At 43.3% G+C, this 15,218-nt stretch overlaps 2 protein-coding genes across 3 annotated transcripts in view; both read left to right on the plus strand.

Moving 5' to 3' along the window:
• The window catches only part of PDE11A (phosphodiesterase 11A), a 133,787-nt gene extending 126,815 nt beyond the window's left edge, over positions 1-6,972 (plus strand). For both annotated transcript variants that reach the window (XM_068138509.1, XM_068138510.1), the window contains one exon: positions 1,734-6,972. In XM_068138509.1, the coding sequence (XP_067994610.1) occupies positions 1,734-1,895 (162 nt within the window). In that variant the 3' untranslated portion in view covers positions 1,896-6,972. The remainder of the gene's footprint in view (positions 1-1,733) is intronic.
• A 1,106-nt stretch (positions 6,973-8,078) lies between these two features.
• LOC137441268 (intraflagellar transport protein 70A-like) lies at positions 8,079-10,637 on the plus strand. The gene has a single exon (XM_068138512.1). It carries the CDS (start codon positions 8,094-8,096, stop codon positions 10,092-10,094), a length of 2,001 nt encoding a protein of 666 aa, XP_067994613.1. The 5' UTR covers positions 8,079-8,093; the 3' UTR covers positions 10,095-10,637.
• The last annotated feature ends 4,581 nt before the right edge of the window (positions 10,638-15,218 follow it).

A 15,218-nucleotide genomic window follows, 5' to 3' on the forward strand; every position in this document is an offset into this window, starting at 1 on the left:
TATTCTATTCTAATCTATTCTATTCTATTAAGAGCTGAATGTCTAACATGCTACCTCTAGGCATTTAGTTGGCAGTGATGATGCAGGTGCTAATGATAATAGCAGTGAGCTTCTCAGGTGTTTTTAGGTGTCATTAGTCTATTACTGCTCCTCAGTTTTGGACTCCACCAAATCAGGTTTGAGGAATACATAATGATCTGAAATAAAGAGCTAAAAATGGGGAACAATGAGGCACAGTGATGGGTATACTACAAATCCATGTCTATTCTATCAAGTGAACGACCATCACCAGCAAGCAATGATATGTGTGGCAGAGACTGCAGTAAAATCTGTCTCTTATCCCAGACTTGAGGTTGCAAAATTACCTGCCTGGTCTGTGCCATATTCTGAGGAAATAATGTCAAATGGATTTGCATTGAGTTTGACACAAATCAGCTTCTTGCTCAGGGTATGATTTTTCAGAAGTGCTGAGCATTCATATTTCCTACTGAAGTAAACTGAAACTGCAAGTTTTCAGCACATCTTAAAATCAGGCCATTAACCCTTAATATCATATAATAGCTCAATTAAAAATCTACCAAGACTTACTTCAGTAGCTATCCAAGCTCCCATGATTTGCAGACTAGCTATTAAAAAATAAAAAAAAAAAAAGCCAAAATCAAACAGTTCTTCACTGGTGTCTTAGCTCTGGGGACCATTTAAAGTGGTTGCCGTTAGCCCTGCTATTAAAAGCAAACAATGAAAATTGTCAGCTACAAAGGTACCTGCTTCCCCTTTTCTTTCTTTTCCTTATAATTTTCTGCACTTTTAGAAGAACAACTTTTGTGTCCTCCTCTGTCATTTCAATATGTCATTTTGTTGCCATCAGAGAAAGCAAAACCAACTCTGAGCAAAACCTACTTTCTAATCAAAATAGCTGCCCTGCCCTGATGCTTGGCAGGTAACTAGTTAACCCTTTCTCCCTGTATGTGTGCTGCTGTTAATGAGGCTCTGTCTCTCTTTAATGTCGGGGTAAAACCAAGTGAAGCACTTGTGTTCTTTCCACATAAGCATTTCACACTAAAGGGGAAAAGGTAAAATAAACTTCTAGCAAAGATGTGCAAGAATTATATAATTTTGGGGCTGATTCAAAGTCAGCTGAAACCAGATAAAAGATTCTTACTGGCTTCTGTGAGGTTTGGACTGAGTGTGTAGCAAAGAGGCAATTCCAGTGCAATCTAAAAAGAAACCTCTTTTTTCCCCCTTTATTTTGAGCACACAGAAATGTATTTATTTATTCATTCCCCAGCTTTGGAAAGCACAGTACTGTTGTGGTTTACTAATCTACTGGAAATGTGAATCTAACACTAGAGAGAATCTGAAGATTATTTCAGCTTTGTCCAACTTGTCATCTAAGCAATGGATCTCCAGCTCACAGATGCCAGCAAGGAGATAGCCTCAGGCAGCAATTTTGCCTTTGCCTTCTCCTGCCTTTTTTTCTTTCTTTTTTTTTTTTTTTTAATATTTTTGGTAGTTTACTTAAAGTCTTGGTTAAAATGGGTAAGATAAAGAGATCTCAGTAGGAAGAAGCTTTACATATGCAGGAATTTACAGCTGTGGGCAAGGAGGGTGGGGGCAGGGTGCACATTTAACTCTCTTTTACTCTCTTACTCTCTGGACTGTCCATCAAAAGAGTGGAAATATTGTCAATATATTTTTTCTCCCATCCTCTTTTTTAAAACATCTTCTTCCAGTGTCTAGTGAAGCTGAACGTGAAACTGAAGCCTATGCTGGACTCCGTGGCAGTAAATAGAGGTAAATGGGAGGAGATGCACCAAAAAAGACTTCCTTCTCAGGCAGCATCCTCATCCTCCTATTCCTCTATCTTTACCGTGTCTCTCAAGGACATAAATTGAGCCTGCAAACACCGGTGTCGCTTACAGTAAGAGCTATCTGAAAGGCTTTTCATAAACTTAGGCCCATCATTTTTTTAAGAAATGCTTTCACAGATGTGCTTAATTGATTGGATCTTATTTTGATGGCAGCATAGTTTGCTCTTACTGAGAGGCTTATTTGGACTGAAAGGAAGGCCTGTGGTGAGACTGCACTGGTATCTGGAGCAACACAGAAGACTTGGCACAAGAAGCATGAATTCAGCTCCACTACGTTTCAACTGCTGCTATAAAAATCTGTAAAAGCTGACAACAAACAGAAATACAAGAACTTACAGCTTAGTAAAATTAATAATACAAAGCAGAACTGGGATGCAAGCTGGTCAATTCATATGCAAGGAGCTGCAAGAAAACAGAATAATATGTAATTACTTTGTTGTTTTGCATCCCTTCAGTACATGTTATGAATCAATTATGCCTGCTTTTGTGATGTTCCTCTCTCACCCTTCCCTCCTCTTTTATGCCTGAATGTTCCAAAAAACCTGCTTTGTATTCTAAAGAAGTATTTTTTTACAACAAAGCTTCTTAGTGATTGATCAGGGCCTTTAGAATTGCCTACCTTTGCTACATTTAAAAACAAACTTTATTATCTTTAAAAACACCAACCTGTCCCTGCTTCCCTGAGAAATTCTTATTAACAATGCAGTAAATTTCTCAGCAAGGGGAAGTTTGCATAAAGGCAAAATATTACATGGCAATTTTAGAGGTTGGGTTTTTTTTCTTTTAAAAAATACTCTTCCAGCCCATTCATTTTTTTATACCACAGTGTCCCTTATGGAAAAGATTAATGGGCTTTAACAAAAAAATAGAATACAAATAAAAGAGGAAATTTGTTGCCTTGTGCTTCAGGTTTATATTACATTGAAAGGCAGACCACAGACAAGCCTTTCTAGTATAATTGCCAGTTGAAATTACTATTTTTGAAATGGTATCGAGGAAGAATACCATCATACCGGACCGACTACCTCTTTCTTCTCTTACAGTTCTTTCAGTACAATTTGAGATACTATGATTACAGCTAGCACAGCACTAGCCAAGGCTCACATGTAGACATCTATGATCAAGGTGTTCATAAAAATCTAATTGAACATGATAGGTCAAAAATCCAAGCATGTCTAGTTCTGTGAGATGATGCTAATATTACCTGAGGGTTGGTCTCTTTACATTAGTGCAAAGATCACTAGTGTAGCAAAACTGTGATGTATGATTTGAGGGTGCTTTCTCTGCTGCATGACCGGACACAAGAGGAGTCATGTTGCAGTGCTTACGAGTTCCCATTCAGAGGGAAAAAAGCCTTTGTGCTCCATGAAAAATGAGGTTCTAAATATAGCATTGTCTGGCAGCAGAAATTACAGCTGAATTCAGCTTAGTTTTACACCTGTGCCAAAATCCATTCACTTCAGTGGAATTACCTTGAACTGGCACCAACGTAATGGAAATCAGAACCTGGCCCAGCTGACCAGATGCTAAAAAGAGCTTTCCTTCTTTCTAAGGAAAGTGAGTTGTTAGCACCTTTGAAAAGCTGACTACATGTGTCTGACAATCAGAGTAACAGATCTGCTGATCACTTCTTTACAAACAAACAAACCAACCTCTGTGCTACTAATCACATGTACAAGAGAATGGCTGGAAATTTCAGTACCATTGCAAGCCAATCTCTTCGTACACAACTAAACTACATTGCTTTCTCTAGCAGAAAGAAGCAGGGAAGGATCAGAAATGCAGACTGCACAGCAGTGAATACATGCACCAAATGGAAATGTTTCTGCTATTATTTTACCACTTCTTTCTTTCCTGAGTAAAGACATACACAGGGTAGTAAACAGCAAGCCATACAAAACTTACATGTACTTTATGGGAAAAAACAAATACCAGGAACTGACATAGTGCCGCTGGCAGGTGCAGACAGTTTTCCTGCATTTTGATATTGCATATTGCTAAGCATAACATAATTTATAGGGCGTACCCTACAGCTTTCCCCAAGGTTGAGTCTCCCCTCATTTCCTTTCCTTTTTATTGGCTTCAGTGCTCTGTTGCCCGTGGCAACACCCACTGGCAGGGATAGAGATTCAGCACCACTGCAACCTGACATACAGCTGAAGCTCTAACAATGTCAACCATCAATCAAATGACTGTTTGTAATTGCCTCCATCTATTTCTCCTGTCTTTTGGTATCTTTGCTATTGTGGGTCAAAATTCAGAAACTGCTGACTAATGTTATGGTTCTGTTCCTCCATTACAAGGAATAAAATGAGAGAGCCCAGCTAGATCTTTATCAAATTGTTCTCAAGCAAAACAAAGCAACCCTACCAAAACCAGGGGTAGTATGTCTCAGAACAGCATTTAGTCTCTGAATGTGATGTAGCCCAATCTTTAAAAATCCCACACAAACAAAAAATAATCTTATACTATTGTATTTTAACACTTAGCTTAGGAATCAGCAAAAGACTTGCATTTTTGAGAAACAAATAGATTCTTTATAGAAGCATGCAGTACAGCAAAGAAACATATTCCAAGCATTTTATATTTTTACATGGTGGAAAACACCTCTTAGCTAGTGCTTACAAGCTCCATAGACAGAAATGGTATCTACTTTTCATTACATCTGATAGGGAAACACTTTCACAGCACTTCAGTCAGTTTTGCCAAACTCCTCTGAGATATCCACAGGAGAGATGACCATCCAGGTAATTAAGTCAGCATTCTCTGTCTTTACCTTGTTTCCCTGCCCACTGCACACAGAGAGATCAAAACCCATTGAAATCAGATTAGTTCTGCAAGTGTGTATAAAATACAGGTCCACAAGAGGCAAGGACAAATTAGAGGCATGTAGAGAAGAGGGTGAAGAATCCACTGTTACCCTGGACAGCGTTAGTAAAGTGCTGCTTGGCCTTTCACTGGAGCTGCCCAACACATCTGATCTGCCTCAGCAGTAGACAAGTCATCATTTATTTGCTTCAGCTGTTAGTGGTAATCTGGCTTTGAATGACATCTCCAGTGTTCACAATTTCAATGCTAAAATATGATTAGCACGTGGACCATGCATAGGGTTACAAGGAATTCATTCTCCCCCTCCAAAGGTGCTTCAGGCTGGTTCAACAGCAATGTCTTTTTTAATGTGTGTCCTACTGACTAGTACTAATCACAGCCTGAATTCAGTCAGGTTTCTTGTCTCATGAATTACAGGCCATGAGGTCTCACAGGAGCCAGTCAGCAGCCCTCACTTTATCAGGAGGGCTCTCAGGAGAAGACCTGGGTCTTCATTCCCATACTCAAAGACAGTTCAAGCCACACAGTAAGTCCACTCAGGATTTCCATCTAAGAGGCAAGTTACCAAAATCAACCTTTCCTCATCAATTTAAAAAAAAAAAAACACAAAAAAACCCCCACCAAACAAACAACCACAAACCACCAACAGGAAGGAGCCTGACATTCAAATCTTGCTTGATTTGGAGTGGGCTTTTGAACTGCAGGTGCACTTCCCTCACCACACTATAGGGAAACATGAAGGTGGTTTTGTCTCCTCACTTCCTGCCAATGCCCCTTACATGTGCTCAAGCAAGGAGATGGGACACTCACTGGGTACAGCCCCATTTTCTGCTTCACTCCTGGGAGATGCACAGAACAGACAGGCTTTGGTGGAAGAGCTCAGGAGGAGCTCATATATACATCCACTTGGATTAAAGTGCTCCTCTGCAACACAACACTGTGACCCCACCCAAAACCCAAACACTGTTCAAGGCAAGGTGCGCCTGGGGTAGAGGCTCTCCTGTGGTTCATACAGGAGGGTTTACCGCCTCCTGCGAATGAGATGTCCAAGAGATGTCTTTGACCACAGTAAAGTAGTAAAATCAGGCAATGCCTTTTAAAAGGGCCCCATGACTTTGCCTTTCTTCCAGCCTGGGACATATAGGCAAAACAGAGTAGCCTCATAATGTGATTGAGATGTGGACATCTGCTCTGTCAAGACGTGTTTTGCTGCTGCTCCAAAGCAGACTCACACTTACAAGGTGAAGCAGCACTAGCTCACACAAGTTTAAACTGGATGCCTCATGTGGCAACTGGACATTGACCTCCCCATACAGCTCAGTTACAGCCAGCCCCTGCTGTCTGCAGGGCCGGGGGTCTTGCTGAGAAGGTCATCAGTGTTTTGTACCCTGCAGAAAATAACCATAGAATAGACAAATGTGTTTCATTTTAGCTCAGGTATTCCTTCAGATAGTGTCCTTGGTACAGCGGCTGCATTTTTCTGGACTAGTGACCTTGCTGATCACTCCTTCTTAGAGCGCACTGCAATCTCATAACGTGCCTGTCATAATCAACAAAGCCAGTACCAGTACTCACAATTTCTGGAAACTGCAACCAGCAGTGCCTAACATAATGTGTAATATTTAGATGAATTAATCCTAGTGGAAAAGTAGAAGTGTTTTAGTCTACAGGCCAAATACTTATCTTCTCTTCATAAAATTAAAACAATTGTAATTACTGATAGATCGTTTACACATTGGGTCAAATTTTAGAACAGGTTTGTTTCAAGGTTATGTAATACATATTAACAGATGATTCCAATGCTTGGAGTGTTCTGGGCAGGAGAATATAGAGCAAGGCACAAAGATTTTTAAGAGTAAAATCACATGAATGGTTTCTAACATAACAAGCGGGAGGTATAAATCAGCTGAAATGAGAGACCCAAAAATTTCCATCATTTGAATGTGCCAGTATTGGAACACATACTGTCTATTGCTTGTTACCTTTCTTTCCTGGATTACCTTGTATTTAATTACCAATTTATAAGCATGTTGGACACTGCATCTTGTAGTTCTATGGGAAATATCATTATATGCTTTGACCCTTTGCCTATGGGAAACAACTGACACATGCACAGAAATACTGAGTGTATGTTCAAATATAAGCAACTCCTATGTACTTTCAAAATCTGTAACTTAAGACTTCTGCATACTTCTCCTTTTTTGACATTTTAAGACCATTACCCTCATTGTTTTGCTTTAGTAGATCAGACAATGTTGATTCCGCTTTTGAAAGCATGTTTTTGAAATTAATATTTTGGTTTTATTGATCTCTAATAAAAAATAAATCATTTTAATGGTTTGCTGTGATTTATCATTATTATTTTTCTTTGAAACTACATTGTTGGGATGAATCAGAGCTGTATCTATTGATTTACAGAATCACACAAATAGATGAGCAGTGAAAACACAAGTGACCAAGAGGCTCAGATACAGTTTTTGAAACATGACAGAAGGTGGAGTGGTTATATCTCTCCAAAGAACAGATACATTGTTGAAATAATTGCAGAAAAGGGGGAAATAATTTCTTCTACTTTTTGCAAGCTGCAGGAAAGGTGGCAGATTGTGCTAGGTACGAATGTCCATTCACCCATCAGCTCTGACAAACTTCGGATCTAGATAGGTTGTAAAGGGGACATGACACCTTCGAAATGCCAGCAGCAGTTAACGTGCACTGGTGTTCCATGACTGCCTGTTAAGTTTAGGGCTTGCTTTTAAACTATCACTTATGACTGTTTAAGAGAACACAACATTATAAACAAATTAAACGCGTTTACTCGATTACTCTTTATTCTATACAGCTGCACGAGATACCGAAATAGGAAACATTCCGTTCTAGGCGTGTTTTCAGGTGTGTGAACTCTTTGAGCCAATTTGGAATCGTAACTGAGTACCTCGTTTCACCACTCGGGAGATAAAAGCAGGAAGGGGGGCAGAACGTGAAAGTCAAACATGGAAGATTCGGCTCTTGTCTCGGCCATCAGCTCCCATTTGCACCACGGCGGCTGGACAATCCCAGACACACTGGCCGCCGCTGTTCCCTCCCTCCGCTATTTCAGATTGCGGCGCAGGCGTAGAACGCCGCAGAAGCGGAAAGCAAGAGGGCGGCGAGGCCGCTGGCGAGCTGAGCACTGCCGCCGTAACCCTGGCCGCCGAGTGCGCCCCGCGGCCGGCTGGGGCCGCCACTTGCTGCGTGTCCGCGCTCGCCCCGGCCGCTTCCGGGAGAGCGGCCGCCCGCTGCCCGACTGGCCGCCCGCGGGGAGACTACTTCCGCTCCGGCAGCGGCCATTGCCATGGCAGCGAGGGTCTCGGCTTCCGCTTCCGCTCCAGCAGAGCCTGAACCGTGGCAGTGGCGATGGAGGCCACGCCGGTGCCCGATGGGCAGTACACGGCAGTCGTCTACAGGCTGATCGGCGGCGGGCGATGCGGCGAGGCGGTGTCGTTGCTGAGCCGCGAGCTGCAGAAGAGCTGCCGCTCCCGGGGCGGTCTCTCCCTGCTGGGCTACTGCTACTATCAGCTGCAGGACTTCGCTGCGGCGGCCGAGTGCTACGAGCAGCTGGTGGCGCTGCACCCCGAGCTGGACGCGTACCGGCTCTACCAGGCGCAGGCCCTTTACAAGGCCGGGCTCTACGCAGAAGCCCTGCGGGCTGCCGGCCCGCTGTTGGACGTCCCCGCCTACCAGGGCCGGGCCCTGCGCCTCCAGGCCGCTATCCACTATGCCCAAGGCGACCTATCGGCGGCTAAGAGCCTAGTAGAGGAGGTGCTCGTGGCTGCTGCAGACGGCGGCCCCGGGGCAGCCGAGGACCCCTCGGAGCGTGCTGACGCCGAGATCAACCTGGGTTGCCTGCTGTACCGGCAGGGGCGGCACGAAGAGGCCAGTGCCAAGTTTGCCAGCGCTATGCAAGTGCTGGGTTACTGGCCTGAGCTCTCCTACAACATGGCACTGTGCTGCTACGCAGCCAAGCAGTACGACTCTGCCCTCAAACATATCTCCGATATCATAAAGCATGGCATCCACCAGCACCCAGAGCTCAGTGTGGGCATGACCACTGAGGGCATTGATGTCCGCAGTGTAGGCAACACTCTGCTGCTGCACCGCACAGCCTTGGTGGAGGCCTTCAACCTCAAGGCAGCCATTGAGTACCAACTCCACAATCTGAAAGCAGCCCAGGAGGCACTCACAGATATGCCACCAAGGGCTGAGGAGGAGCTGGATCCAGTCACGCTGCACAATCAAGCACTAATGAACATGGACAGCCAGCCCACTGAAGGGTTTGAGAAACTGCAGTTTCTTCTGCTGCAGAACCCCTGCCCACCAGAAGCGTTTGGAAACTTGCTACTCCTCTATTGCAAGCATCAGTACTATGACCTGGCGGCCGATGTGCTAGCAGAGAATGCCCATTTGACATACAAACTGCTCACACCTTACTTGTACAATTTCTTGGATGCCATTATTACTTGTCAAACTGCCCCTGAGGAGGCCTTCCACAAGCTAGATGATTCAGCAGGGACACTGACTGAGCAGCTGAGAAAACTCTCAAAGCAGGTGCAGGAAGCAAGGCAAAACTGGGATGATGAAGCTGTAAAAAAGGCAGTTAATGAGTATGATGAGACTCTGGATAAATATGTGCCTGTTTTGATGGCTCAGGCAAAGATCTACTGGGACATGAAGAACTACACAATGGTAGAAAAGATTTTCCGCAAATCGGTGGAGTTCTGTAAGGAGCATGAGGTGTGGAAGCTCAATGTGGCTCATGTGCTCTTCATGCAGGAAAACAAGTATAAAGAGGCTATTGGCCTCTATGAGCCAATAGTTAAAAAGCACTATGACAACATTCTTAATGTGAGTGCCATTGTGTTAGCTAACCTCTGTGTTTCCTACATCCTGACAAGCCAGAATGAAGATGCAGAGGAACTGATGCGGAGAATTGAGAAGGGGGAAGAGAAACTGGCCTGTGTTAATCCCGACAAAAATATCTATCATCTCTGTATTGTCAATCTAGTCATTGGTACCCTCTACTGTGTGAAGGGAAACTATGAGTTTGGTATTTCAAGGGTCATAAAAAGCCTAGAACCGTACAACAAAAAACTCAGCACTGATACGTGGTATTACGCCAAACGGTGTTTCCTGTCCTTGCTTGAGAACATGTCCAAGCACATGATTGTGCTACGTGACAGCGTTATTCAAGAATGCATTCAGTTTCTGAAGCAGTGTGAGCTGTATGGAAGAAACATCCCAGCTGTCATTGAGCAACCTCTTGAAGAGAAGAGGATGCACAGTGGGAAAAATACAGTTACCTACGAAGCCAGGCTTTTGAGAGCACTGATGTATAAGATCATTGGATGGACTGTGTAAATGATGTTCCCATGCAGCAGAAAGGAGAACTTTGTATCTGTTCTTTTTGTATGCTTGTGAGGCGTGGCTTACCATGGTAGTGCACAGCAGTGTGGGTTTTTCTTGATTGCTTACCTTTAAAAATTTTGTCATGTATTTTAACAACATTGAGTGGAAAATAGAATATTTACATAAAGTTACTCTGCACCAAGTAACTAGGGGCATTCTCAGTAATCTTGTCATGTTAAATACACCTTAAGATTTGCTGGCCAAGAACATAATTACAGAATTATTGTAGAAATTTCACTTGTAAAATAATGTATCCTTTTGAAGTTTTGACCCAATTTCTTTTCATTGGCTGTTATTTGAAAGTAATTTGTTCTCCATCACTTCTAGCACAGAAATTGAAGGAAAAGAGCTGTTCCAATTCTCTGATTTGTACCTGTATGTGAGATGTTTCTTTTTGCTTTTTCCAAGGTTTGTTTAATACAGTACAGACTACATCAATAGTATATTTAAACACACAGAAAAAAACGCTTTATAATAAAAAAGCAGTCCTGCAAACATTATGATTCTCTTTTTGATAACAGTATTCTGGCAAGCTGTACACCTCATGTGTGGACCAGGAATATATTCCAAGAAGGGTATGTTAGGATGATACCTTGCTTTAGGTCTACCCGTGCAGTAGACTGTTATGACGGCATAACTGGCTTCAGAGACAGTCCAGTGCTGCCCCTTGGCTTCTGCCACTACCCAAGTCCCTGTAACTATGCCACCAGAGTTGTTGCCCTGCAGACCTATTTGGTAACAAGTGCCAGCTCAATAATGCAGTTCTCCCTTTGCAGCCTGGCCCGCCCCTTTAATCCAGATACCATTCTCAGAATATACCAGTCTCTGCTAAGATACCTCGTGAATGTGGAATTGTGTTATTTTCCATATTTCTCAAGCAGCACTTCCATTTCATGCAAAGCTTCTATCCTTACAAGTTGCCTCCTTGTGTTAACTGTTTCTGCATCTCTTAATCCTCTCTGAAACCCTATTTATTTGCTTAATTCCTTTACTTGGCATCTCCATCACACTGGCAACAGGGTACTGTCACTGTTTCGAGTGACAGACAAAAGCGACAAACACATGCAGTTGTGGTAAGCAGAGTACAAAGAGAGTAGTTTATTTCTACAAGCAACACATATTTGTATGTGTGTTATGTCAGTGTGGCTATGTCTGATTGGTTAATAAGCTTTTCTCAAGATTCTTACTGGTTAGTGATATATTGCTACAGTTACTTGCTGAGCTAAGTCCAGGTTTCCTCTGCTATTCTTCTATCTCAGTCTTGCAGTTTCTCTGCCTCAAACAAACTACACATTCAGCCCAGGGACTTTCCAGACATTCAAGGGTACACAACAATGTCTTCATTCATGGGTATATGACAATATTTTCTCATGGATACACAGCAATATTCTTGAGGTCAATCTCTTCTTGGTGCATCAAAGAATCCACAGATTCATCACATTTTCCCACAGGGTACTTTCTCAACAGTATTCCCATGCCCTTCCAGAGGAATGGAAGGTTAAAGATATGGGAGTTTTTATACCTCATATGAGGTCTGCAGCAACATGAGCCCAAAATACCTTCCAGTGGTTGTATACAATCTGGTTATGGGCCTCATGGATGTTCTCCTTTTTATGTATTCTGCCTTCTCAAGAATGTGTGATCTCAAGATTTTAAATAAGGATCAAAAATCTGCATCTTTAACTCATTTGCTTACCTTTAATAGTAGCTCCCTGAAGAGCTGTTACAGGGGAATTCTGCAATCAGGCTGTACATCCCTTGAAATCCTTTTTCTGTGCTGTGGTTTACCTAGAAAGAAAGGGGATGGTATTTCTGAAAGTTGCTGTATTATACAGCAACAGAATACCTAATTCGTTTAGTAAGTCTGTATAGGGACTACACAGGCCTGCTGCAACCATTTCAACAAAGAGACAGTCACTCTGCTTACCTGCAGGGAGAGAAACCTGTCAAGGCTGAGCATATACTCCATAGCTAAAAGAAACAATCATGGGTTAGATAATGTTACAGTTTACCCAAAACTTCCCCAAACAGTGAAGTAAATTCAAACTGGACAGTGTGAAGAGTGGGAAAATGTTCTAGGCAGGCTAGAGCAGGCAGGTAATGCAGTGAGATGTTCTAGAAAGGCCTCCATAGCTCATTATTAGTCTACGAAGACCCCACTTAACGGTGATTTTAAATAGTTCCCACAACTGCTTCTCCACAAGGAGGAGCCCTGTGTTTTCAAATGTTATTTCCCTCCATGAAGCACAGCAGCAGGCTGTAAAGTATGTTTCTAATTTACAGTGGAATTGTGTTATTTATTATGCAGCATAAACAATGACTTGGGGAACATCAGCTCTTTATTTAATATTCACAGGGCATATTCTGTGAAAGTCAGTAGGTGTGTCCTGGTTTGAGACCAGACAGATCCTCTCTTGTCCCTGAGAGGGGCAAAAGAATGAGACTCACACAAATGGATTGCAAAAGTGATGGAAAGTTTAAATGGAAAAGCAGTGAGTGTTTCACAGAAGCTACAAGCATAGTGAGAAAAAAAATCCCAAAAGCACACCCAAAAGCCTCCCAACACTTCCCTTTTCCCCACCTGAGGGTGTACCCAAAACCCTGAGGGCTCTTTCTGCACCCCCACGCCCCCAACTGCTAGGCTAGTCTCTGGCTGGCCAGGTCTGAGACCGCCTCTCCCCCCTTCTCCTCCTGGCATTAGGCCTAGCCAGGCCTTAGAAATCTTGAGGTACTGTCCCCCACCGTTACCCAATAGGGAGCATCTCCCACAGGAGCAGAGAGGGAAGAAAGAGGAGGAGAATGACTCTGCAGATGGGGTTACAGGTGCATGATATTATGGGTATGAAAAACACTGTTTCCTGTGTCCACCTGTGGGTTGGACCTTCTGGACACCAGAGGTGTAGTTTATGTGGCAGTAACAGGAGGCAGCCAGCCTAAACTGCCACAAGGTGTTTAAAAAAACTTTTCAGATTTGTGCCTGTGCAAACAGTGAATGTCCTTAAATGGAGAGCAATGTAGAGGCCTTTCCACAGCTGACTGTTTGGTGATGCTCAGGTGTTCTAGCAGCTCCTGGTGGACAACTTATGTGTGACATTCATTGGGGTGCTGCAGCCGAGATTACCTGCACTTTCTGTGTACACACACGGATCTAGTGGGGTTAAGCAGAGGTGACAGTGTTGGCCAACTCTGGCATGTGCTCCCTGAGCTCACCAGCCCCCATAGAAGGCGCCAAGCCCACAGCTGCAGAGTGGGAAGGAGAACATTTCTTGGGGAAAAAAAAAAAAAAGTGCCTATGCCTCCATAAAGCTGTGCAAGATGTGACTGGCTTAGAAGACACAGTTAGAGGAGAGTAATCATGCCTGGAGTTTGCTTCATCCTGTTGGAGTATATCAGATATACAAAAAAGCCCACTAGAAAATCCTGGGGGAATTGTCAATAGCAGCATTTTCCCCAGTCTTCCCTTTTCCTTCTGTTTTCACTTGCTTTTCCTCCCAGAGTACACCATGCACTCAGACAAGACAAGGTTTCTGAGCAGGTTGGGTCATGCTGGACACCATAACCACAAATATGGAGAGGCCTCTGCTGCTGAAAGAAGGGGAAGCAGCAGAGCTGAGACACAACAGGATGAGACCTAGGACAGGTGTTTCTTTCTCTGCTGTGTCAACAGATGCTCCTGCATGGGACCTTCCCCCTGTCCCCGCAGTATTTTCCTCCCAGTCCTCTACAGCTTTTTCCTCAGCAAGAGCCACCCAACCTTCCCATGGCTGCAGCATACCAGACCACGTGCCCCACCTACTGTTTTGTCATAGAGAGCTGCCTGACCCTCCTGTGCCCAGAGGGACCAGGTCCTGGGGTCTTTTGCAGTAGTGTTGCCTCCTGCAGGGGCAAGAATGCATTTATAGCATCTCCAGCTGCAAAGTACTTCGGTCATGAAAAATACATAAATGTTACAACCAGTTTTATTACCATCTTTATACAGCATTTAGTGTTACTGCTATGTGACTTACACACAAAATACATTTTCAAAGGAAAGCACATTTTTATTTAAAGGGTGGGCACCAAATAGTGCTGTATGCTCCTTACAAATATTGTAAAAAGCACCTAAATTAATGCTGTAAGCCAGCACAGTTGTTCTTTTGTCCACAACCAAAAATGGCTTGTTCATTTGTTTTTTGGTTGTTTTTTTTAAAGGCAACCAAAGAACACTGCCCAGAAACAGTTGACCATCTTCCCGGCAAGCTGTGGAGGGCAAACAGCTGCAGATAAACACAGAAAGAAATTGTTCACTGAGTGATTTGTCATTGGAATGGGCTGCCTAGGGAGGTGGTGGAGTCATCATCACTGGAAGTGTTTAAGAAGAGACTGGATGGGGCAGTTAGTGCCATGGTTTAGTTGATTAGATGATGTTTGGCAATAGGTTGGACTCGATGATCTCAGAGGTCTTTTCCAATCTAGTTAATCCTATTCTATTCTTGAGATGCAAATATGTGATTTAATTCATGCCCCACCTTGAATCCCCTTGGTGTTCAAATCTCTGTAGTTAATCAAATGTCTGCTGATGCCACCAGCAGAGCAGAGGTAGTGGATGCCAGGGCCTCATGCTCAGCTCTACAGTCAGATCTGATAAAAAATGTTCAGTAATTAAGAGGTGGCTGGCTTTATGGTAAGGTAGATACAAAACATAAGGTAAAACTCTTGTATGATTCAGGGCGGAACATGAGTCTTCCTTGGTGAAGCCAAGTTTCTACTGGGTAAGCAAGCTCCATTAGAAGATGGACAAGGAAAAGAATGTTATTTCTCTAAAAATGCCAAAGTTACATACAAGAATAAATGTTGATTTGGACAGCCTGTTCCAAAATACATTATTTACACCATGCTATTCTGGATGCCTGCATTCAAAACATCCACATATCCACACTAGCTTTAGCCTCCAGCAAGGCAGCAGTCCAGCCCTAACAGTCTGCAGATTGCACAATAAAAGGTGAAAGTCAGCAGGGAATCCTGATCCTCCACCAGGACCCAGCTAGGCTTAGCCTTTACTGGCAGCCTACAGAGCCCACCCTAGATCTGGCCTCC

The sequence above is a fragment of the Melanerpes formicivorus genome, unplaced genomic scaffold, assembly GCF_026170545.1.
Source record: "Melanerpes formicivorus ecotype bairdi unplaced genomic scaffold, bMelFor1.0.p_v2 SCAF_5, whole genome shotgun sequence".
Classification (NCBI taxonomy): domain Eukaryota; kingdom Metazoa; phylum Chordata; class Aves; order Piciformes; family Picidae; genus Melanerpes; species Melanerpes formicivorus.

Coding starts and splice junctions, on each gene's coding strand:
- LOC137441268 (XM_068138512.1), top strand. CDS start 8,094: ATGGAGGCCACGCCGGTGCCCGATGGGCAGTACACGGCAGTCGTCTAC.